Source organism: Athalia rosae, chromosome 3, assembly GCF_917208135.1.
Source record: "Athalia rosae chromosome 3, iyAthRosa1.1, whole genome shotgun sequence".
NCBI classification, from domain to species: domain Eukaryota; kingdom Metazoa; phylum Arthropoda; class Insecta; order Hymenoptera; family Athaliidae; genus Athalia; species Athalia rosae.
The window spans coordinates 510,772-536,921 of record NC_064028.1 but is presented as its reverse complement, the minus strand read 5'-3'; the positions used below and the strand labels follow the sequence as shown (position 1 = coordinate 536,921).

At 51.6% G+C, this 26,150-nt stretch overlaps 1 protein-coding gene across 2 annotated transcripts; it reads left to right on the top strand.

Annotated features, from left to right (window-relative positions):
• Positions 1 to 1,268: 1,268 nt before the first annotated feature.
• LOC105685620 (homeobox protein SIX1-like) lies at positions 1,269 to 25,306 on the top strand. 2 transcript variants are annotated; one of them, XM_012399884.2, is made up of 5 exons: positions 1,269 to 3,274; positions 5,872 to 6,154; positions 6,743 to 6,977; positions 21,266 to 21,749; positions 21,959 to 25,306. In XM_012399884.2, exons 1-5 carry the CDS (start codon positions 2,948 to 2,950, stop codon positions 22,241 to 22,243), a joined length of 1,614 nt encoding a protein of 537 aa, XP_012255307.2. In that variant the 5' UTR covers positions 1,269 to 2,947; the 3' UTR covers positions 22,244 to 25,306. The 2 variants fall into 2 exon arrangements, with proteins under 2 accessions (XP_012255307.2, XP_012255308.2); XM_012399885.2 differs by having other exon boundaries at positions 1,270 to 3,274; positions 5,893 to 6,154.
• Positions 25,307 to 26,150: the final 844 nt, after the last annotated feature.

Here is a 26,150-nt window from a genome sequence, read left to right as displayed (position 1 = left end):
GAAGCTTCGAGGGTTGATCGACGTTCCGTCGATGACGAGGCAACATGGCCGAAGGGAATCGCGACCGCGTGCCTCGTCCATTCCGTAAGGATATACTCCTCGCGCAGTTCCCTGTAGGTGGAATATCACAAAGAAGTCGGAACAACGCGATCGTGGAAATTGATTCCCTCTAACGTCGCCGAGTTTTTGTCGAAAATTCTCCATGCGGTCGAACGGAGGTTCGAGGGACTCCGATAGCGGAATCGATACGTGACGCGCACGTGTATCGTACGTGGCTTTCCATGTGCCAAGTGCGGAGTCCGACGAAGGGGTGAATTGTATTAGACGAGGAAAAATGCGCAGTCGACCGCGTGCAGTCCTGATCGGGTATACATCGCACGCCGACTGCAGCGATCGAGGACGAAGCTATATGCATAATGGCCACGATGTAATAACTGCGTTAAACTAGAAGTGGCGGGATACGACGAAGCTTACTCTGCAACATCTCAAATGACAGGCGAGTTATACCTACGCCGATAACGCCGAGACTCGTACGTAGGATATTGTATGTATATTGTACGGGTACACCGGGGCATTCTATTCATCTCGAATACTGCAGCGATCACGTGACCCACGTTGTAATATTATTGCACCCACATACCTTCAAAACTGTGTCACGTGGCTGCGGTACACCACCGTATCACGTGCGCGCACCCGCTCGTCTGATAAAAATGAAAACCTCCTACACTCGAGTCGAACGCGCGAAACTGCGCCGATACGGTGAAACTGCATTTCCCATCCGTGGCGATTGCATAGGCAGGTCGGACGAGGGAATTAGCAACGACGCTCGTTCCCTCGGAGGACATACCCTACGTCGTACGTGCGGCTGTTACTCGGGGGCGCGGGAGGGTGCGGGGTGGGTAGGTGGGTAACGAGGGTGGGTGTACGCGCGTCGCTGTCCCCCACGACCCCCGCGGCAGCTCCCGCTTCCGATCGACTCCCGCGAAGGGCCGGTACGGCCGGGGTACGAGCGCGCGGAGTTACGGGGGTCTACCGACGTCGCGTCGCGTCCGTCGACGAGGAGCCCCGGCGTCGGTTTCCCCGGCGGCGGCAACAGGGGTGTAATGAAAGGTATTTATTACCTAGGCGAGCGGGTCCAATCGGCGCGTAGAATGGTGGTTTCTGCCCCGCCTGGTAGCCAATGGAAAGTCCTACGGAGCGAGTCGTCGGGAAGGCCAAACCCACAGCCAATAGGCCCCGGAGCCCGCGCATGACGACGAGGTCGCAACGAGACCCTGGCGAACGCCAGTTGTTTCGTAGGTGCGCACACGAGAGCATCGTACCGCGTAGTCGTCACCCACGTTCCATAACGTGGCCTGGCCCGTGTTCGATACGGTTCAAACGCGCGCATGTGCTGCGCCGGCACCCCCTCGGATCTTCCACCCCCTCAGTTTCGACAAAGATATTCGCGAATTTCCATTCAACTCGTAGATCCCTCCGACCGATCCGAAATATTCGAGAGCTCGCGCTCGCTCGCCGGGGGACGTTAAATAGCGGTGAACAGTGCGTATCTTTTCGGAGTGTAATCGACGTTTGCGCGGTTTCGAAGTTTTTCTCGACCCTTCGAACGAAACCGATGCGTGGATAATTACGTCGACGATCCCGATGGACTTTTGCTTTGTGTCCGGCGTACGAGTGTCGTTTTTAAAAAACACCCCCTACCCCCGGCGTACCTCGACGTGTCACCCGAGGGTCGATCGAACGAGTTCGAGGATGGCGAACGCCTCGTGGAAAAAATACCGATCGAATGACCACGACGAGAAGGCAACGTTCGAGTTATCCGAGTAGCTTCTAGCGGAGAAGCTCCGCCGAAGCTCTTAAGCGACGAATACGGCTAATAATAGCCCGGTAGGATTTCAGATACACGTCCTATATACAGTTTGGAGAAGCACGACGCACGGAGTTTTCCGAGACTCGGGATACACCGGAGGCACGCCGCGTACAACAGCGATTACGACAATCGGAGGACAAACACGGGCGGATCTGGTTGGGCGTCTCCGCGTTCGTCGTAATCCGAATTCGAGGATCGTCGCCTCCGCGCGGGCTTCGACGTTGGCGAGACGGCGCGGCGGAGAACAACGGAGATAATTTTCATCGAGCAAAGATGGACAAACACGTCGCGATAATATAAGTCGCGTACGGTGGTCGCAGTCGTCGTTGGTCCACGGAGGTTGCGGTTCTGGTAATCTGAGAATATCCGATGGTAGTGCGCCACGGCGGAGCGGCGACACCCGAGACCGACTCAACGCGGAGCCTAAAAATATCCCGGTGTTATACGCGCGACTAGCCCACATTTACGCCCGACACCGATCGCCCGGAGTTCTCGTGCAGCCGACGTCGGCGTACCTCCCGCATCCTCCGGTAGCGAACGACCACCGCCACCCCTCCGCGAGTCGCGGTGATGAACCGGCGATACCGCGACGACGACGACGACGACGACCCGGTCTGACGCCGGAACGCCATGGACCCAGGCCAGAACAATCCCGGAGAACTTGGCTAGGATCGATCGATCGATCGCCGGAGGAGCGTCCCGCTCTTTCGAATTTCTAGAATATCGGAATACCGATCGTCTACCGAGCGTACGCCGGATTACCGTGCAGCACCCGCGAGGCCGGTGACGATAACGGAATAAGCGCGCAGAGTGCAGCGCGACAAGTGTGTGCGCGTCGATCGACAATAAACAATCAGAGACAAAGAGAAGCACGGGAGGAGCATTCGACCTCGAATACCCCGACGATGGCGACGGTCCCCGCGCTGTGATATCGACTCGGTGACTATTCGTCGCGACAGGGTACATCCGAAGTGAGAAGCGCGAAGGTGCGAACCCCCTCGGAGGCGGGTATCCACGGTGGAGGTCGATTCCGTCAGCGCGGTCACGGGGGGCGCGATTTGCCCCGGTGATGAGGTGATGTTGGGTTACGGTGGCGCGACGGGGGCGAGCAGTGCCGCGAGTGGTACGGTTAGTGCGGGAATGGGTCCCGGAGGTGGTGACTTGTTGGGACCGACGGCGGAATACAGTCCCCAGGGCACCCCGACGCCCCTGGGACACGGGGGATCGTCCGGCGTGATCGACGCCCAAACGGCGACGGGGTACGGGGCGCCCGCGGCCGGAGGCCCGACCACCTACAGCCCCCAGGACAGCCCCGCCAGTTCCGCCGGCGGAGGAGGCGGCGGCACCAACGGACAGCTGCCCAGCTTCGGATTCACCCAGGAGCAGGTCGCCTGCGTTTGCGAGGTGCGTTTCCCTCACAGGGATGATACACGATTGTCCTTACGTTTCGTCGAGGTTACGGCAATGCGCGCTAGATTCGATCGTCGGAGATCGGTGGGCCGTCAGATCGTAGAATATCCCGCCGAGTATTCCTCCGCACCTCCTACCCTTTTTTTTCGTCGGAGGAGTAAATGAAGTTGTGCGGACATGCCTGGGTAAACTCATCGGAGAAACGACGAATCGCGTCCAGTCGGAAGAGACTTACCGAAATCGTTTTCACGGGTTAACGAAATTATTTTGAAGAAAATCGCGCACAAACACGATCTTGTTCGAAACGATCCATTCGGTAGGCGTAAATTATTCGTTGGCTGCGATCGAAAATCGGTCTCCGGATCAGAGAAATCCGGTCAATCGACGCGGATATCTCGTCGGACTAACGGTGAACATTTTTGTCATGACCGAATCAATGATTCGAAAATCCCTCGTCAAACTTTCGTCACCTGTCGCAATTTCCAACACCTCGTAGCGTACGATACACTTCACACATCGTCGTAATTATTTACGGATAGTACGGTATCGATAGGCGTACGCGTGTAGGCCGTGTACTATTTATATTGTGGCGGCGATAATTATACGGATCTTTTACCGTCGGTGCGGCTGTTGCTGTTGTTTTTACCCCCCGGAGCATCCGGCTACCGTTACTCACACACACACACAAATACCACGCCAGTAAGCACCTGGATTATGTTGTTCTCCTCAAGGCGAGAGTCTCGGGGAGCCTCGTCGCCCTCGCCGCCCTCGCCGCTCGGTGTCTCGGTGAAAAGGTAATCGTGTTTTTTTAACAGAGGCAAACTTTGCCCGTCGTTGAGACGAGACAGTTCGTAGCGACGCTTCGAACCGACGGGAGAATCGCAACGCGGATCACAAGAGCGTTCGACGTACGGTATTCCATTCGCCGTTCGTTATCGCGTCGCATCCTTCGAAACGCTGCAAAATTATGCATCCGCGAAACGCTAATGAATTCGACGCTGCAACGATTCGCGTTCGTTCGCAGAGACGCGGCTCGTAATATAAAATAAGAGGTGCGCGCCGAACTGGCGCAACGTGATCGGAACAGAATTACCCTCGCGGAATTCGGACGCGGCCTGGATCGGATGAAATAAATAGAAAATAGGTTGGGTGACGGATGAGTTTCGACACGAGGACCGCGCGACGAGGGTATCCGCGGATATCGTCGGATCAACCCCAAAAATTGGCTCTACATCCGATCAAAACGAGGCGAGGAATCGCGCGTGGCTCGACGTCGTTTCGTTCGATCTCGTCGACGATATCACGATGACCGGGGCATTCGAGATTTCGCAAGGGGGCGAACGGAGGAAAAAGACGCAATAATGTCAAAGTATTTATTCTCGAGTCGGGAGAATCGATTTGTCAAACTAGAACCGCGTGGGTACGTCACGGGGGACGCGTTAGCGATTCCTTGGGAGTGGGTGTATATTTTCACGCGATTCGAAATCCCATATTTCATTTCGCGAGATAATTGGCAGAAGTCTTTCGCATCGCGCTGTGGGCGTTTCTGGTGCTCGATCGTGTCACTCTAGGTACAATCGCGAAAAGCTGCGTCGATACCTCGCCTCTGTACAATTTAACGAATATCTATTCGCGGTGCAACCGTCGCAGCGAGAGAATAAATTTCACATTCAAATGTACTCGCTCCCCCTCGAAAGGATAATGGACAAATTCTCATCTCTTTCCGAGCCGCCCTGCACACGTTGGAAAATAAGCAAAAAGCTGCCGCAGCCGACTACTTCGATTTTAATGCGAATAATTCGTTTTCGATTCTCACCCCCCGCCGACCGATCACCGAACGACTAACACGAATTTTTGCAGTCGTCAGTTTCGCTGCAGTCTCGTCGGTTATCGGGTGGACGCCGATCACCCTGGATTTGCAGATCCGTCATTTTAACGATAATCCCGTAACCATAAGACGAATGCCTAATATTGTATCTGATTTAAATCCATAGTGATACGTTAGCTCCTTGACCGCGTCACACGAAGATTCAAATCAAATTTCACATCCTTTGATATTCCGTCGTCAAAATTTCGACCACCGTCGTATACTCGAGCCAACAGTTGTGATAAAAACGTAGCGGTCGTTCGACTTGAAATGCAAAGACGAAGAAAATAAAAAAATGAAGGAAACGTAGCGTCATTTTTTGAAAAAATTCATAGAAATGGATGAATATGAAAAAACCGTCAAACGGAGGAAAACATTGACCGAACTTGAGCAAATCGTGTGACGTGGAGGCTAGTTGTCTTGTATGTAACGAAAAAAAAAAAGAGATATGTACATCGAAACCGTGCAAGAGAAATAACTACCGCGTGCCTGTGTGCTGTGTACATGAATAAAAATGACGAACAATAAGATCCGGTCATTGGGATCGGAAGAAACATGAGCGGGTGAAAAAGTCCGCGCGAATGAGAGGTTGAGAGTAGAAGGGAAAATCAAAAATGGAAAGAGCGAATGTGAAAGATCCAATACAAGATAAACTAGATTAAGAGGAGGTCGCGTTTTCGTCATTTCGACTAACAGTGTGCCCCTCCTGTCTATCGTCTTCAAGGCGATGGTGTCGTCTGTACAGGTTCTCCAGCAAGCCGGATCCGTCGAACGTCTCGGGAGGTTCCTGTGGTCCCTGCCGGCCTGCGCGAGATTGCACAGGCACGAGAGCGTGCTCAAGGCGAAAGCCATCGTGGCTTTCCACCGAGGTAACTTCAAGGAATTGTACCGGATATTGGAGAGCCACACTTTTAGCCCGCACAACCACTCCAAACTCCAAGCCCTCTGGCTCAAGGCCCACTACATCGAGGCGGAGCGCCTCAGAGGAAGACCCCTCGGGGCTGTCGGTCAGTATCAGACAATGATTTCTCCACACAAGCCCCAGACCGCCGCACGACGAATCGCGCGAATCACTCGACGCGCTTCCCTCAGAATCCACGGAGTGCGGATGACTCGTGTCCTCGGAAATTGGGGCGAGACGATCGCGCCTCTTTATTACACATGTATATGCATGCGCTCGTCCACCGCGTGTTGAAACGTAAATTCTTCGCACAACGCGATCTCTCAATCGGGATGCTCCCGAACTTTCTCGATCGACCCGAAAATAATAACGGCGCGCACATAACACCGGATCGTTTGTAGTTCGATATTATAATCATAGCTGAATATTTTATGGAGAGACGGGATATATATATCGATGAGATACAGCGACGTCGAACAAAGTCTATTATCGGAGATCGGACAAATTCGACGGAGGAATTTGAAAACTGTTTCAATTCAACTCTTTCGAAAGAAGATGTGAAAATGTCGATTTTGATAAATAGTTTTCAGCCAGCCGTCATCCCCGAATGTTATTGCGACACTTGTAGACGCCACAGCGGCGGTGTGTGCGATAACGACTCATTAACGCAGGTCTCCTCACGTTCGATCCACAGGCAAGTATCGGGTGAGACGCAAGTTCCCGTTGCCCCGAACTATCTGGGACGGAGAAGAAACCTCGTATTGTTTCAAAGAGAAGTCGAGAAGCGTGCTGCGGGAATGGTACGCCGCCAACCCGTACCCCTCGCCGAGAGAAAAGAGGGAACTCGCCGAAAGCACGGGACTCACCACCACCCAGGTCAGCAACTGGTTCAAGAATCGACGACAGAGAGACCGCGCCGCCGAACACAGGTGAGTCCGATCGCAGCCATAAATTATTGTCGACGATTCCTAGCTATCGATCGGTTTCGCTTCATCTCGATGCCCCCCCGTCGCGCCTAGCGAAGATAACACCCTGCAGAGATCACCTCTCGGGACGTACAGGGTCCCGGTTAACCGCGCGATTGCGCGAAATTCGCGAGTTCGTGAAATATTACTCATTGTCAGACATTGGGTTGCATTCATCGCGCAGTTCCGGACGATAATTAATCGATCCGTCGACGGTCACGCGGTGGTCATATTTCACAAATAGGTACCAACATTACGGAACATCAACGGCGCACTCGTCGCTGGAAGCGGAATAATCCGCTGCAGTGGCGGGGATTTTGACGTTTGATTTAAGCAGATCTAATGGTAAATTGGTTGATAAAAGCCGCCGCGGTATTAGTTTTGTGGGACGCTAACTCGCCAACGCCCACATACGCCCCTATCCCTGGGGAATCGGGAGCGCCTCGTCGCCCGGCTATCCGACAGACTCCCCTTCGGGCGACCGCTGCAGCCGCGCTACGTTCTACCGTGTACCGTTATTGCCGCGATGCACCGTTCGAACGATCCGCGCTCGACGACGTTTTCTCACCGTTATCGGCCCCGACGATTAACGACGATTTTGTTTTCCATCGATCGGCGCGTCGTCGTCGTTCGCGGTGCAGCCCCCGTTCCGCCACGCGTCCATTATTCGACGAGTCGAAGGCGCGACGGGTGTACGATGTCGACGGCTCCGCCGCACAGGTGATATTTCCTGTAAGGAATACCCACGTGAATCGAGTTTTGAAGGAGGCGAGGGGCGCGTCGCAAAGGTCCGCGCCGTATTGCGTGTAACTCATCGCCGCGGCCGCGGTCCGTCGTCGGGCCGACGCGCTACGGGATCCATCCGTCCGCCCGTCTTCCACCCGTCCATCTACGGCATGGGAAAAGATACACAGAAGCCATAACGCTTCCCTTACCTTTCCCGTGAGGTTATACCTTCGTCGCGGTGGTGCTTCCCACTTCCTCTCGTATCTTTTCGTACGGTACGCGCGAGTCGATCGCCGACGGATAGCGCGCCCGAGCCGCCTCAGCCCTCGAAACCCGAGGGATTCCCGTCCGAAAACCGCCCGCTTCTGCAACCGGTTCGAACCACCCGACGCGTACAGTCCTGGACAAAAAAGAAAAAAACACACGCTGCACCTTTCGAATTTTCATGTTTGTCCAAAGGTGATCGACGAACTGCAACTCGAACGGACTCGACGAAAGTTCCTTGATTTGCATCCACATTTGACACGAAACGATTTTCGAAAAAACTTTCAGGGCGTAAAAAATATTATTCTTCGACAAATTTTCGCCGTTGGAGGAGTCGGTCGTATTTCTGAAAACGTGCGAGAGGCTGAAGGGGAGTAAAGGACGCCCGCGTAAAAGCGGAGATCGACCGGAAGTTGCCCGTTGAAGATGAAAATAATAATAATTCGAGCGATCCCGCGTCTCCCGGAAAGGAGGGAGGGTCTCGCCATCCAGCGTTCCTTCCTCGATCTCTCCCGCCTGTCAACCGTGCGTCTATCACCCTTAGAAAAACATCTATCGGAGAGCTCCTTTTCACCGACTGGAAGAAAAATAGAACGCAAATGTCCGAGGAATCGTCAAGGAAAACTCGGATCCATGTGCGAAAAATCTGCCCTCGCATATCCCCCGACATCGTATGACGTGGGGTAACGTTGTGAAAATGAATTTTACGGCGCAGTCGTTGCGGTTTCGGGAGCGCTGGGGGGGGGTGGGAGGGGGGATGGCGGATTTTTGGAGGGTTTCGATTGTTTGCGGACGAAGCCTATGCTAATTTTAGGCCTACGAGCTGCCCACCGGAGCGTCGCCGACGTTCCTCCGGTCCTCCGTCGGTACGACGTCGAGCATCGGCATCCTCCGCGGGCGCTCGTTCCACCGGGGGCCGGTTGTTATTGTTTCAAAAGGTGCAGCCCGCGTCAAAAGAAAGGCCGCAAAGGAGGCTGCCGCAAACGTACGCGGGGCAAAGGGTTGTTTGAACAATCGCTAACTACCGTGCCCGAGCCGGCCGCGTCTCGGTGTTGTCTTACGATCTGCCTTCCTACGATTCTCCCTCGTCCCAGTTGCACGTGGGTGGCACTCACCGACTTTGCCATTTCCCCCGGGCAACCCGCCTCCTCCTCTCTCCGTTCCCAGGCCGACTCGTCGGAAGTCAAAGGTCGACTTTCGCCTCGATCGCACGCCCGAATTTCTCTGCGGACTAGAGTAGCGCGACGCGGGTAGCAATCGAATCGGAATTATGTAGAAATATCACTAGCGAGAAGGGAAGTGCATCAATCGCGTATAACGTATACACGGCGATCGCCGGTTATAAATACAGATAGGAGTTACGACGAATCTCAGCGTTTCTTAATCTCTTCTTGCGCCGCAGCAGCTCCTATCAAATGTACGTTCGTTTTTATATACAGTTCGCCGTTAGCGAGCCGGCGGTAACGCGAGCCACTTGTACGTAACGTACGCGTACAGGGAAGGGTTTCACACTGGCGTGCATCCGTGTGCGTACGCCACTCGTAACGTTGCGTACCACCTATGCGTTCGCCAGTTTTTTTTTTTCTCCTCTTCTTTCCCCTCCTCCTCCTCCTCCGTCTTTATTTATATTTATATCTGCACGCGCGTTGCGTTCGTATAAAAGAATATTATAACGTAGGAGTAACGCTGTGCAAAAACGATCACGCACGCACCACCGCGATGCCGCCCCTACCTCCTCCTTCCTATTCCACATACCGTTGCAACATCCGATCTTCGTCGCCTGCAACGAAAAAATGCAACGATCGCACGTACCGTACGCGCAACGGATGATCGAACAGTCGCGGTGATTTCACAAAGGACGCATCCTCCTTTGAATTCGGAGGCGCGCGGAAGCTCCTCCGAGGAAGCGCCGAGTGTTCTCCTGCGAAGCGACGTCGCGACGCCCTCGGCTGTCCTTTTGCATTTTTTCCTAGGAAGCTGGGAGGGAGGGACCGCCTCGTGGACCGTCGTTGATGCTTTTCCATTGAAGTTTTCGGGGCGAAATAGCCGCGGTGAAAGACCAGGTGGTTACAGGCTTGCCGCGCCTTCGCTGCAACGGCGATAAGTCCCGACACCGGATAATGTTTACGTTACGAGGGTCATACGCGTACACCTATAAAGAGAACCCGCGCGGCCGACACAAGCGAAAGATTTTTATGAGCTTCCGAGAGAGCCAAAAACTGGCGGATACAGTTTTCGAGTTTATTTTCACGCTACGCTCTCCGACTATAACATTGTCGTGCGCGTCACAGTCGGCTTTGGAACGCGTACGATATCGACGCTACAACGGACACGACCCGCGTTTTCGTTGATATTTTTTAACGAGAAGGCAGCCGAAAAGCCCAAACGAACGCGATCGTTCACGTCGTCTTTGACATCCGAGTAGGCGAGATATTTTTTCGCTTTTTCATCGCTTCGATAAGGTGGCGAAGCGATAGAAAAGGATCATTAGCGGCGTCCTTTACGCCTCCTTTTTCGTTTTCTTCGCTCTTTCGACGGACGGCGATACGCCCGCTACGTACAAAGGTATACCTATACATACACGCGTGTATAGGTACAGGCGAGCGGGTTTCGCGCCGGTGTTATTGTTACCAGATTGCAGGACAGACGAAACACCCGGACGTTCGGGTCGGGTCGTCCCGTTATTTGTTATTTTCTTCTTATCCGTATACACGACGAGTGGAGGTGATTGTCGCCTCGAATTAAACGGTTCTATCCTGTTTACATCCCGCGGCAAAACACACTCGGGATCGTTCTCCTTCTTCGAAGAGCGTATTGCCAAAATATGGCGTAACAAAAATATCGTCGTCGTAGCGGAGTAGAAGAGCCGACCGCGAGCGACGAATTCCTCGCCCTCGCGAAGCAACGGTCGCCGCCGCCGCGTGATTGTTCATCTCGCGCGCGTTCGCGGATCGGATCGGAACGTCGAATGAAAAGAAATCGAGGCGAGTCGAGGGATCGGAGGGTGCAACGCGGCGACGACCACGGACGTTACGATGCTCGCACACCGTGCGCGTAATGGAACAAACGCCGTTTGTATACGTGGGTCGTACATTAGTAACGTTTTGTTGACATAGAGACGGGACGAAGCCATTATCGACCCCTCGGCTACGCGCTCCCTTTCCACGCCCTGCGGGGTCGCGCGGTCGCATGAAATCGCTCGAATTCCGATCGCTGTAAAAGGGCGAAGAATTTCAAAATGAATGACGCAAATCTAAATTTCCCCGCTCGCACGTAACGTCGGCGTCGAAATTTTCCTGGCACCATTTCCGCGTCGTTGATCGTCGCGATTCGCCCCTATTAGTCATTATTCCGGCTCGCGAGGCGAACGAGATAGTTGGCCGCTCGAATCGACGATTACTCACTCCTACCTGTCCGTGGTACAGAGGAGCGTGTCAGCGGCGACGATATCCACGTTCGCCGAATAATTTCGCCAGCGCGACGTCGCGATTAGCGAGAGATACGGGCGAGCGAGGAATCCGAAATTGCGACTCGTTAACCGAAGCCCCCTCGGGATAGTAGATCACCGGCGAAGTTGGCCCGCGCGCTCAAACGAGCGCAAAGACAACGGCCCACGTTACGTTGCACCGCCGCGTTGGCCAAAAACTATCGTCACCCCACCGAATTGAGACGTCTCGCTTTATAACGGACTGCACCGATCGCGTTACGTTCGTAGCGGCGATTCGGCGAAAATCTCGACTCGTTGATTCGAAGGAGCAAAAAAAATAGAGGAAAAAAAAAAGAAAAAAAAAGGAGTCAACGACGGGGGGGATGCGGTATGCGGTTCGAAAGGAATACGTGGGGATGACGAGAGGTATCGCGCACTGCGCAGGATCGCAGATGTTGCGTGATGGAGCCAGGGCGTCGAGTGCGAGGGGATGAAAAGTGTGGGGGGTCGTTACGAGCTGGGGGCGTACCGCAGAAACGTCGATGGTAAGGGTTAGGCCAATATTGACACTCGAGGACATCCCACGGGAAAGCTGCGCCGCGACGACGCGGGGGCCAGCGGCCTAGCACCCGATGGACTGGCGCTTCTCCGTTATATTTGTATAGGTGTGCGCCGTACACACGTTCCGCACCCTCAGCCATCGCGTCGCGTTCTATTCCGGAGAAGAGTTTCGCGGCGCCTCGTCTCCGTTCGAGGATGATTCCCTTCGATTTTCATCCCACCCCCACCCCCACGGCGATTACAGGGACGCGCGGCGTTGTAGAGATTCTCGTTGCTCCCCGGAACCGCGCGCGGTCCGCTAATCCCCCGACCGGAAAATCAATTACGGCTGTAATTCCGCGAGTTTGATCGGCGAGCACGTGAACGCTCGATGGCGATAAATTCGCCGCTGCGGCCCCGCGCGTACACGTCCGGGCGTACTTTGCGGAGCTCGGGCTCGTTCGAATTAGTGGTCATTAACACCTATGGGCGAGCTAACAATAAGTCGGACCTTTGACTCCTCGCGGACGGTGCGCGGGGTCTCGACGACGCTCGCGGCGTACGCGAATTCGCGGAGGTGCGAGAGCGAGGCCGGCAGGCGGTATATCGCCGCGAGTGCTCTACGTCTCTATAAGTGCAGCCGTTGACGTCGGCGTGCCGATGAGTTTATACGAGAGGCGAAGAGAGGAAGTAAGCGATATCGGGTTACCGCGGTGACTTTCAACCGACGCGGAATCCGACGAGAAATCTAGACGCGTACGAGCTCCTATCGCGAAAAGATGAGATGAGATCCGGCGATCGCTCGACGATTTCTCGTACACACGCTCGGATATCGCCGACGTCCGGGCAACCGACGCCAAAGTCTCCGTCGATACGACGCGAACTCCGCGTCGACGGAAGGGAACCCCGTCTACGCGGGGTCGTGAAAGAGAAACCCGTCGAATGACGCGCAACCGAACGCGCGTAGACCGCGAGGAACGAAAAAGGCGTTCGTCCGATCGTCGGACGCGGGTGGCACTCGTTCGACCGGGGCGTGCGGGTGCAACGGCGACGGTGTAAATATTATAGACGCGGGCCGTGAGGTCACGACGTGGAACGCGCAACGCACGACGACGCACCGCGGTGTGTTGTAGGGTCACGTGACGACGAGAGCGTTGAATTCGGTACGAAAATAGCGCGACGCAACGACGCGGTATCGGCCTCGGCGAACTCTCGGCTGCGGAGAGCGGCTACGGTTACAAAACGGCGTTTTTTTGAAACCGGAGAACCACGGGGCCGATCCTCCGATCTCCGATCTTCCCCCCGAAGCGCGACGCCGCGTCGTTGCAAAGAACTCGACGAGGAAATTATTGCGAAATTGTCCCTAATTAAGCGGCACCGATAGAATTAATCGCCCCGTTCGAGCCATCGGCGGTTGGCCGACTGCTCGGCTCTTCGGGGTACGACGACGCCAGCTGCACCGACAGCTAAAATATGCGCGGACGCGGTTCTCCTCGTACATCGTCAGGCCTCCGAGATCTGGTGGAACTTGGTAACGCGATTTCACAGAGTGCAGGACACGTGCGGGTCGTCCGCCAAGTGGATAGCGAAAATACAACAGAACACGTGTGAGGATATACTTGCGCGCTGTTACGCTGTCAACCCGCGCCCCGACGAGCTCCGAGGTCGTATGGAAGTCATTCGCGTGTTTATCGCACTCCGCGCCGGGTACGAGGTACGCGAATCGTCGTTGCCTCGTGACCTTGCGAGGCTTACGTACGTCGAATTCGCAACAGTTTACCCACGCGGGCAACGGGTTCAGCTTCGCCATATCCGCGGTAGTTTCTTTCGCAGCAGCGGGTCGACGCGAAACGAACGGGGGCGCCGACTGCAGCCGATATATACCCAGCTCGCGTTGATCTTGATTCTCGGCCGTATGACGCCGGAAATAGCGTAAGTACCAGAAATAATCAGCCGCGCGGTTCGTCGCGAGGCTCCGATCTCCGAATCGAACGACGAAGGGCACCCCGTTCGTTTATCGGGGCCGCAACGAATTCGGCGAACGGCGAATCGGTATCCATTTCCGCCCCTGTTTCTCGCGTTATTTTTACGACGGAAGGAGGAAAGAAGTTCAGGGGAAATCGATATACCGCGCGTACGTACCGGTCAACGATTTCCCTCTCACGAGCTGTCCCTGCAGGACACCGCGGAGCACCGTTGGCGTACCCAGTCCGCCCCCCGGTCCGCTGGCTCCTCCTTCACCTCCTCCGATCCCCCCGGCGCGTCCGTCTCTTTGCCGCGTCCTGCGTGTCCCTGTCCCCCGTGTCGCCCACCCTGACCCCGCAACTTCGCCGGCTCCGTACAACGAGAAATAAGAAAAATAAGAAATAAGAAATAAGAAATGAGCGAGAAGTAGAAGAAGAACGACAGGAACACGTTGAAGAAGAAGAGGGTCGAATCAGCCCTGCGGTTCAAAGGATCCTCTCCCCCTCTCCCCCTTCTCCTTGGACTCGCGCCCCCCTCGCCGCGACGAAGGAAGGAGCTTCTGGATTGGGTTCCCTTTTCCGAGTTCCCTCTTCCACGGCGACGGCCTGCGAGTCTTCAAGGCGGCGTACGCGTTACGGAGGCTGCTAGGACCGGGCTCTCCGCCACATGTGAGTCCTCCGAGGCCTGTCAACTTTGACGTCTTCTTGAAGGAGGTACGACGCGATCCGCTTCCCCTCGACCCCGAACCCTCCGAGTCCCCCTACCCCCCTACCCCCCTCGCCTCCGCGCACCCCTCGCTCTCGTCTGCGCTGTTTTTGTCGATGCCTTCGAGAATGGCTGACCTCTTTCCACCGGAGGACACGCTCGATCCGAAACTACGTGCTACGCGCGGTTCGAGCTACGCGATCGGTGGAATCGCGTTTATAAATAGGGAGATCGAAGGTAAGAGTGCTCGATGTGCGCGATGCTTGTACAAAGGTGTAGCGCGCGGGGGGGCGATTCGTCATCGACTCGGAGTCTGGAAGCCGGTCTAGACGAGCCTCGCTCCCATCAATCTGCGCGAGATCCAGCGATGCGGGTTCTCGACGCCGGTCCGCTTCCGAGAACCGCGGAAGATCGCATCTGCGAAAAGTGGATCGTCGTTCGAAAGGGTGATGGAAATTCGGAGCGGGTCGAAATTGCATTCCGTCCGGATATAGCCGTACCGCGAGTGTCGCCGTTACGTCAGACGAACGCGTCCGCGACGAGGAGTCTTTCGCACGGCGCGGAGCGCATCGCCGTGACATTTGGAGCATGAATAAGTGACAGTTTCTCGGAGCCGCTCGTTGCATCAGGGATCTGGCGTCGAGTTTATTACCGATGAGTTTTGCCGCAGGGCGCGCGTATATTCCCGTACGACGATGAAAATTCACGCGCGGGCTTGACGCGTGTCTCGCGCGCTTTGCCAAGAAGAATAATAAGAAACTCCGGTGTACGTGCGATAGATAGGTAGGTAGGTAGAAGTGGATGCCGGAGAGCGTAATTACGCCAATTGCTTTTCGCTCGCTTCCAAATGGAAAATCGAAAACAGAACTCGGGTTGATTTAAGCGAGGCGAGACGAGGAGCTGCTCGTCGCGGATATCGAACAACCGACTGGATGCGACGGCTCGTAAATCCAACGAACTTGTGCCACACTCCGTACGTCTGCGTTACGGTGAACGATATCTACGCTAGCGGGTAGTCGGAGGCTGCCGTTTTGAAAAATTTCGACCGACGCGATTCGTGGCTTCGTTAATCGCGTGGAACAGCGTCGGCGGTGCTACGCCGAGGAGGAGCCGTCGAGTGCGCCGCAGGAGCGTCCGAAACGACGTTACAAGTGTTGGGTTTTCGAATTCCGATCTTAGTGGGTGGCGCGTAAAGAAAACAGAAAGAGAACCCGGCGGTTAATCACATTTATCTAAACGAACCTGTTAACCAGCAACAAATATGATAATCGCCGCCCTAATAGCCGGAGTTGAGACCCTGGCGAAACACGATTTCCGCCAGCGTCAGTTCTCCCCGACGTCCCTCCTTGTCTCCCGTTCTCTTCGCCGTGGCATCGTCGGGAGCAGCTCAGCTATCTCCGCGGTAGCTTAGCCGCATCTTTCTCGCTTCTCTCGCTCCGACGGTCGCCACGGGTTTCCAATAATCCGGATTAACGAATACGAAAACATCGAATGCGTTTTAACACGGCCGGCTTACCGCGCCGACGGTACGGAAAAATAGATTCCGTGTACGGACGCGTATTCGTCGATTCGTTCGTTCGTTTGTCGTCGTCGTCGTTCGATCGAAGAGGACCGCGAAATTTGAAGGAGAATCGCGTCGCGCCGTCAACGGGGAAGAAGCGATTTCGGAGGCCGTACTTTGCGTTCAGGTACGCGAGCGAAAATCACATCGGCCCGAAAAGAAGTGAGCCGGAGTTTGTAAACACAGTTCTTACGATGTGTACACGGTAGGCCGGTCGCCCATTATTTTAGGGACGAGATTTCCTTTATCTGCTTAAGGAATCAGCTGCTCGGTCCTTCCCGGAGCGAGGATCCTCGGATCCTCGGATCACCTGCTCGGCGTCGCTGACGGGGGGCACGGAGGGATCCTTGGGAAATCCTTCGATTTGGTAAACATAACCGCGGACTCAACTTCTCCGTCCCGAGCGCGGCAGCCCGGAGGTTTTCGGCTCTCGGCTTTACGCATTTTCCGCATTTTCCGCATTTCCCCCGTCGCCTCGACTCCCTTCGGAAATAAGAAAAGAGATTCGGAGGAGCGCGCGCGCGGGGAGTCGCGCAACGGAGACGCGTGGGATGATTTCTGGGGTAAGGCCCGCGGCGCACGTTCGCGATATACCCACGAGTGGGTTTCGGTGGCAAAGTGACGTTAATTAATAGGTGGGTAGCGACAACAAAAGCGATCGTATTATGAGCCGCGACGGAAACAGGGTTCTCCTAACGGTCCGTAATAACGAACCGAGATAATGAGCTGTTACTACTGCGCGGGCTATACGAGCCGCACCGGGACGAAGGGGTAAGAAATTCAGATCGCCGAGCGAAAACAAACGCCCGAGCCAAAAGATCTGAGATTTCGTTCTATTTGCGTATATCGTACCGCGGCGAGGAAGGCGATGCGATGCGATCTGATTCCATTCGTCACGTTACAAACTCGGGAATTATTATTAGTTCGCCGGTCCCGCGGCGGCGAAAACCACGCGGAAGATCCACCGAGGAGAGGCGTCCCGTACATCTTTCCTTCTTTACGTTCGTTTCTCCCTTTCTTTTTATTTTTTCTGTTTTTTTTTTTTTCTCTCTTCGCCGCCGAGTCGATTCGTACGCGTCCGAAACACGCGGCGCGGTTCGGATGTATGATCGAGGGGTTTGAAATAGGAAGACGAGTGCTGAGTTTCTTTGTTTTCGTTTTCGGTTTTTTCTCTTGTGTTTGCACAGCCCACCGTCACCGACATCATCGTCGAGATATATTATGTCACGACCGACGACTCCTTCTCGTTAATAACTCCTGGCTTCGTCTGGACCAGCGCCCGACACGTACAGGGCCGATCGATATGCTACGAGATTCTTTTCTCTCCAAGAAAAGCACTCGATTGAAACATTATCGGTCGGATCGTTTTATTCGTTGAGTGAAAAAGTTACATACGGGGCATTCCGATGTAAAGTTGTTGAAAAATTGAATTCAGGACGATTTTTCTATGTATTATTGCGTATGGAACTCGAATATGTCGATTGAATTGAGTTGCCATCGAAATATCCTTGATTTTTCATTTTATGGATCGATAAATTGGCGATAACTCGAAGGGAAAAAATCGTAGCTCAATTTGGACAACGGATTCGTGTTCCTGAGGTCAAAATACATAAGAAAAGTGCCATACGATCAATTTTAAAAAATAAAAAATTTTGATCAAAATTTGAGATTTTTCCAAGGGGTACCCCTTACGATTTTTTCAAATTTTGACCAAAAATTTTTATTTTTTAAAATTGATCGTATGGCACTTTTCTTATGTATTTTGACCTCAGGAACACGAATCCGTTGTCCAAATTGAGCTACGAATTTTTCCTTTCGAGATATCCTCAAATTTATGCCAAAAAATGCGAAAAAATGAGGATTACTCGGTCATTTTTGAAGATAGATCGATTTCTCTTTCAGATTCGGATTCCTGAGCTCAAATTACATCAAGATAGACCATAAAATCAATTTTTTATTTTTGACCCCAAAAAGCTGAAAATTGGCGATAACTCGGTCAATTTTATAGATAGATCAATTTTTCTTCCAGATTCGGATTCCTGAGGTCAAAATACATAAGAAAAGTGTGATACAATCAATTTTCAAACTACTTCACTTTTGACCCAAAAATCGATTTTTTTTTTTTGCTTTTCAAAGGTAATCTCACGTATAATCAGCTCAGGAATCCAAATCTGAAAGTTAAAATCATCTACTCGTGCAATCGATCGAGTAATCGTCAATTATTCGCTGTTGGGAGCGAAAAAATTACAAGACATATCGATTGGTTTTAACCGTACACCCAGTATTATTCGTCGCATGGGTCGAAATATTCGAATTTCTCAATTCAGCAGCAAACCCGAGCTTTGCTGGAGTCAGCGTAGCCAGCAGCGCAGCGTTTTGTTGTGATACGTCACCTTCGGAGCTGAGCAGAGGTGACGCCCCACAACAAACCGCGCGCCCGTCGCCTTACCTGACTCGAGTTGTAAGCTCGGGTTTGCTGCTGAATTGAAAAATTCGAATATTTCGTAAATCGTAAATCGTATAAAATTTTTCTCAATTTTTTCGCTTCGAAAAGAGAAAAATTGGCAACGACTCGATCGATTTCATCGATACAGATCAATTTGTACATTTGAGTCGAACAATAACGAGAATTCGGATTGCCGAAAGAATAAAGAATCCCTCGTTAGTGCGGCGATGGTAAATTACTAATTAATTAACCGGACGTAACATAACTACGGAATGTCTCGCGAGTCGTATAACTATAGAGTTGTGCAGCGATACGGTACGAATGGAACGAGGGAGAGAAGAGAAAATGAATTCGCATTTGCATAATTTGTAGTTTAATTTCACAATAAATTGAGAGGCTGCCGAGATTTTATCGTTTGCTGAATTCTGGATAATTTTGAGTAAACTTTATCGATGTGCCGCAGCACGCGCGTAATACCTTTGGGCCTCGCGAGCGATAAGATCGCGAAGGTAGAACCCTTCATAAAATCCCGGTATCACGATCGCCTTTACAAGCCTCCGAGGAACGTTTAATTTGCGTTTCGGCCGAACGCGAGTTATCGACTAATTGAATCTTGTCACGTCACACCTGCCACGCGTCCCGTTGACAAATTACAACCCGAGTTCGCACCCCCGACGGCGAACCTCCTTCCCCGACTACTCCGCGCTCGTCCCTACCGTCGAGTGCAACGAGAACTTTGTAAGATGCGCATAGTGTACGTACGAGATCGTCGGTCGCACCGACGTACGAATAATCGTAAAAGACGACCAATTGTCAACGAATGACCGAGTCGAGACACGGGGAGGATCTCTCCTGATTCCGACGCGATCTCAAGAATCGAAAGATTCATTTTTCGCAGAGTTCGTTAACCCTCGCCTCAGTCCCGCCACCCACGACTTTAAAGGCCGGGAATCGCCTCGCTCGGTAAACCAGCTCGTGTAATAATTGATGGAAGAAAAAACAAGGGGAAGAAAGAGAGAGGGAGAGAGGGAGGGAGAGGACGGGCCTAGGGGCATAAATATCCGGGAACGAGTCACAAATCCTAATCAAAATAATTCTTGAAACCAAACCATCGCCCCATGACTTTGGTGTATCGTAGGTATATACCTTCGCTTCTCTCGTCTCGATCTCTCCTTCCTTCTCGTTCCCTCGACTCCGGGACTCCTTCGCTGTCGTTGCTGCCGATGGTGGTGGTGCAGCAGCATCCTATCCCACACGTCGGAGTGAGCGAGCGGAGCTAAATTTATTGCGCGATCTTCGGAAGATAACGCATACCTGGGGACACCTTCACCTCCGTTGGTTCCCCTTTACCTTATAACGGGTTGGGGATACACCGCGTCTCTTTCTGTTCACCTCCGTCTCTCTCTCCCTCTCTGTCCCTCTCTTTTTCTCTATCTTTTGCCATACACGGAAACTCGGAGGCGACAGGACCACCAAAAATAGTCAGAAAAATCCACACGATCGTCGGGATCGTACACGGAACAACTATTTGTGTGATTCTGTTGTGGCGCCGTTCGGGAAAAATTCCAATTTCACCTCGTCATTTTTGTCCTCCGCTCTCTCGCTTCGTTCATTCCCTTTTTTGCTCTATTCCGCCGCAGTTTTGAGTTGGTGCAATTTTTCAATTTTGTATCGATGGCTCTGGTCGTTGCGGGGCGATGCCCTCCGATCAAATAAATTTCCATTCTCACCGCGTCTCTCTCTCTCTCTCTCTCTCTTTTTGTCTCTCGACCATTCTCTTCCGGAGAGACATTGTCCGAGTTCTTCTCCGCCGCTTCGCCGTTGAGAAAAATTTATCAGTCAAAGTATTCGAGTTAGTGAGCGTGAACCACGTGATCTCGTCTATTTCCGTTCCAGACACACTACGCCGTTATTCTCTCTCATTTTATTTAGAAACTACTTCGAGCCACTTCAACATGGTCACTCGCGAATACGAGTGAATGAATCAACTTGGAATGTTTTCCGTTTCTTTATATACCCCTGAATCCGAAGCTTGAATGAGTCGGAAAATTAGATGTCTATTCGAATCGTTTACACGGTTTTTTCTCGAGGTAACTTGATCTCGGAAACACGAATCCGTCGACCAATTCAGCCAACAATCGAGATATTTCAATTTCGCCGCTCCGAAAACCGAAAAAATATGTCAGATATACCAAAAAAAAAAATTATTCCACCGTCTAATTCGAAAATCAAAAGAACGAAAAGCGATAGGCGAACGTTGCGGAATCCTCTGGACGAGTAACGAACGACGACGATACAATATCCCGCGGTAGATCCGAATTGGAGCGACCCGGTAACCGCGCCCTCGGGCATCGAGGATTAAGAGCGGAGCGTTTAATGACTTGTAAAACAAGCGGTTCACGGATCTTTTTACCTCCCCGTACCCGCCTACCTGACGAGGCAACGAGCGCGTAACGAACCCCGGCGTGTCGTTCCACCTCGCGCCAAGGAGGTCCGCTCCGTCGAATCCAGTTCACGATACACCCCCCCCGGTTCGCCTCGAGGATCTCGCCCCGTCGGCGTATTCGCAATCGTCGCACCACCCCGATTAACGATCGCCTCTCCCCTTCGCGTTTCAGCGGACAAAGGGAAGACAAGGGTCACGGAGGAGGTCTCGGTGACTCGAGCAGCGAGAGCGGCGACGACGCCAAGCAACGGCAGTCCGTCGGCCAGCAGCAACAGTCCTCCTGCGCCGTTCAGCAGCAGCAGCAACAGCAGCAGCAGCAACAACAGCAAATGGTCGACCACCAGCAATCCTCGGGGATGTATCAGCTACCTCCGCCCGCCACCAGCTCGGTTTCCAGTCCGCACTCGAGCTACCACCAAGGGCACTCGTCCACCCTCAGCCACGGGCACACGACCACGCACCACATGCAGCACCACGATACCAGCAGCGAGAGCGGCGACGACAAGAGAAACATCCACCACCAGCTCCAGCATCATCTCCAAGGGGGGCACGTTTCGCACGGGCTCGTACATCCCACGGCGACGCTTCCGCCCCCACCCCCCAGCTGCGCGCAGCAAAAGAGTCAACTGGACTACATGCAGTACTACAGTCCGCAGGTCAGTTGCCAAAGATTCGTTCTCGTGTACGTGGGTCGTCGGTAGCGTAGCTTCTTCTCCTTCGACCCTCGAGTTCTCCGTTTCGACGGGGTTTTTTCTGCCACCGAGAAGCGCGAGGCGAGGGGGCGAAAGCCTTGCGGGAATTCCCCGCGAGTGCTCCGCTTGTAACCCTACTTAGGAATATTTTCGACTTTTTGTTTACGAAACAGGATTACCTGATCGGGACTCCGACCTCCGCGGACTTGCAAAAGTCGCTCCCCCACACGGCGACGTCCATGCAGATGGGGGCGATAGCGCCGTCGATGGGCGGCCTCAGTCCCATGGGTCCTTCGACGATGCTGCCGAACGCCATGCAGGGCGTCAATTCCATGAACACGATGTCGATGAACGGGATGGGGATGGGCGCCTACCAGGGAATGGGATCGATAGGTATGACTTCGACTCACGCCGGTTACCACAGTGGTCTCGTCCTCGGAGACTACCACTCGTTGTGACACTGGGTCCAGGGTAATCAGGGTAAACTTGACCAGGAGAAAACGTAGTGATACCTGTACATGTGCGCAAACCTTATACGTTACGTACCTGCGTACGTGCGAACGCGTATACCGAGCACGTGCTACTCCCACCGTTGTCAAAAGTACCCAACGACCGAACGAACGCGAGGTTCGTCATCGGTGCGAACGGTGGGACGTACGCGCGACATACGTACGTACGTAGGAAGAGAAAGAGCCGAAGAGCTGGTGCGGTGAACAGCCATCCTGCCGTCTACGTTAGCGATAACGCGCGACGCGAATAAAATTTTGTCGGGTGAAGTGAAGTGAAATTTACTTCGACGCTTCGATCCTCTCCCGACGCAGCGGGACGTTCGACGATCGCGCCCGCCCCTCGACTATAATGGCATCGCAGGAAATTTACCCCCGACGAATCGCGTGTGCCGATATTTCAATTCCCGGTGCGAGGAAAAGGTAAGAGAGACGTAGGTACCTCGAGCTCTTCAAAGGCGCGAATTATTTCACTTTTCTCAATTGCGCGGAGAACCGCCGATTCGAAAGATGAATAAGCAAATACCAAAAAAGTAAAAATGACGTTGTTTTTTTTTTTTTTTTAAATTTTTTGTTTCTCTCTTAAACGTGTGTACGCGTGTAACGTATGCACCGCATTGTACATACTTGGCTTATCGACTCGCGGGCCAACGGAAGGGACGATCGTAACGCCGATCGACGAAGACGAATACGACGCGACGCGTAGTTTTCTTCGGGACTCGCTACGATTTGACAATTTCACACGATCGCGCTTGCGATTCGCGAAAGATTCCGTACAGCGTAACTTCCGGTCGATGCAATGAAATATTCCTGATTGTATATAGTATCGAATAGCTATAGTTCAAGCCGCGGGCGTCGCTTAATTCCTTGCGTGAATCAACGCGGATAAAAGATAGCAAAAGACAAATATTAGCATTTCGTTCCCATTGAATTATTTGATTTGATTTTATTTGATTTTATTTTTTTTTTTTCTTCTTTTTTTGTTCTTGTTCTTCCTCAGATAAATATATATATGTATGATATTATTCAACCGGTATTTCAACCGTATCGTATGAGCTTTTCGCAATTTATTATACATACGATAAAAATATTTTATTTTATAGCGTACGTGTATATATAGTACCGTATCCGGTACGACCTATACATGGAATACAGTACGTTGTACACTATACTGCACATACATACTTCCGTACAGGTATATCTTCTAATTGTAAGTAGTACAATAGCTAACGATAAAGAAAACATGATAATGAGATTAAGAAGATGACGAATGTCAGAGTAGGATTTATTGAACGTTTAAAGATGTAAAAAGAAACTGAAAATTTTCATCGACACGTTACACGTGCGTATCGTGTAGAAATAATACCAGCGTCTGTAACTCTGTCTCTATCCTAACAGGTATTAAATAAACAAACAAATTAACGAATAACAAACAAATAAATAAATAAATAAATAAATAAATGAATAAACTAATGAATCATTCGATGATAGGATGAGTAAATAAATAAGTGAATAAGTCGATATAGGTAGATGAAAAAATATATAATGCTTTTCCGTTTGTCCTGTAAATATGTAGATACACTCTTCACACGCTCATGCACACGACACGAGAATAATTTTAAAAAATAAACCGCATCAAACCGACCCACCAACACGCGTGCGTTGCACGTGTACATAATGCACACATATTATAACGCTGCTATACACGTATGAATAAATAATTGAATGAAGCATAACAACCGCAATGGCTGCATCGCGATGAACGTAACGATCATTTTTCTCCCAAGTGGAATACACGCGTGTACACGTACACCTCCTACGTTCGCAGATGCATATATATGTCGATAACGATAACCATGATAACGAGAATGAAATGGAAGAGCGTTACGCGACACTACCTACCTATATTATACGAGGAAGTATTATTTTGAGATTTCGGCACAAGGTTCTTTTATTCTAAAAGACAAAACGCAGATGTTCGCAAGAATTCTGCGGTATAATATTAGCTGCAATATATGTATATATATATGTATATTTATATACACGCTATATCATATAGATCTATACATAGATATATATGCATACATATACATTAGATTTTATCCAGATCCTCTTTTGACAGTCGACGCGAAACGAAGGGGCGAAGAGATTTTCTAGAGAAAAGAAATTCACCGAGTAAAATGCAAACGAATTCTTTTTCGACATTTCGTCCGTACATCCCGCATATTGCAATTGGGTGCGAGAGAACATTGAACGGATCGAGCATCGACTCGAGAGTCGAGAGTCTTCGGGACTAAACAGGGTAGAGTTTTAACGTTCGTCGATATTATGAAATTCAAATTATTATTATATAGCGTGCAAATTATTACGATAAGCTTTACGATAAAAAAACTCACGTACGTATGATTTAAAATATTACCTCAGTGCAAATAAAAAATCGACCCGATCAAGCCAAAGCATTCGTTGTTTTTTCTTCAGTTCCATCGTGGTTTCGTTCCACGGAATCGATGGATAATCGTCTCGTGGCGAGTGCGGGAGATGAAACGTAGCGCGCTCCGAGAACGGAGAACCACGAGAGACCGATGCGACGGAATTGAAAAATAACGATTTTTGATACCGGCGATATAATCATAGGTTGCTCCGTTATACCGATATACGTTAATTAATTAATCATCATGCTTGCACAAAGAAATACAAAATAATGTATGATTATATATATATACAATATGAAATATCAGCGACGTATGATTTTCGAAACAGTTTTAATGAGTATAAAAATTTCGAATGAACAAATGCTTTGGCGAGAGAAATAAATAAAAATAAGAAGAGGGACGAATGAAGGAACAACCGAACAAAGAGATTAACACTTGTATGTATGTTAGCGAACAAACCTGTCATGCACAACTGTAACTGAAATGCCGAAACCATGATTATAACGACGACGACGACAACGATGATGATGTGTACGATATTTGAACTGTACGAAATAAAGTTGATGTTATTTAAAATAATAAACGGACGAGACGTCGTGCCTGTGATTTACCCGATGTCGTTGCGTCTAATCGCGTAATTGTCTCGAACGGTTTCCGCGAGCGGAGGACGTGCCGAAATACGGAAATCACACGAGAGAACGATTTTGACCTGGAAGCTTTGTGCGAGGCTTGAGCAGGGTGCGGTGCAGCGGCAGCGGCACCGGAGCGGACGAGATGGGAGACGGATATGGGCAGGTAATTATAACAAACAGCCTTCAACTTACTTGAATTAGTTTGATTCTCGATCTCAGATAAGATAGCCCTCTTCCATTTCTCCCTCGATCCCCGATCTCTTTGTGCGCTCCTCCTCGTCTTCCCGTACTCCCCGCGGGCTCGCTACTCCCACTCGGAGGTCCCGAGGCACGAGGTACCCTCGAACAATTTCTCCATACGGATCGGCGATCGCAGCTTCCGGGACGACCGCTTTCCCCGCATCTCCGTCGCAAGTACGCGCGAGAGCGGACCAATCTCGAACGAATAAAAGGTCCTTCGCGACCTTTCGCAGTGCCCCGCTGCAACGTACGGTATACTTACACGAGGTACGAACGGTCGACAATCTACATTCGGCATCTGAACGCTCGTTTCCCTTCAACTCGGCCGGGAGTGTTGCTGCCAGCTGAAAGTGAGCGTCGTTTCTTTATTCAAACTTTACAGCTATAAAAAATAAATAAATAGAGACGGGGAAAAAAAATGGGGAAAGGAGAGAGGCGCGCACGCGTCGAGGCTACGGCCGTGCATTATCCGGGGTATTGTAACACAATAGTATATAAACTGTAATAAAAGAACCGCTCGAAAAGGGATCTAAAAATGTTCATCCCTTGGAGGGA

What these genes read in the sequence shown, in the direction of transcription:
- LOC105685620 (XM_012399884.2), top strand. Translation starts at nt 2,948, where the DNA reads ATGTTGGGTTACGGTGGCGCGACGGGGGCGAGCAGTGCCGCGAGTGGT. An exon ending in AGGTCGCCTGCGTTTGCGAG is followed by an intron (nt 3,275 to 5,871) that starts GTGCGTTTCCCT and finishes ATCGTCTTCAAG; the next exon opens with GCGATGGTGTCGTCTGTACA. An exon ending in AAGACCCCTCGGGGCTGTCG is followed by an intron (nt 6,155 to 6,742) that starts GTCAGTATCAGA and finishes TTCGATCCACAG; the next exon opens with GCAAGTATCGGGTGAGACGC.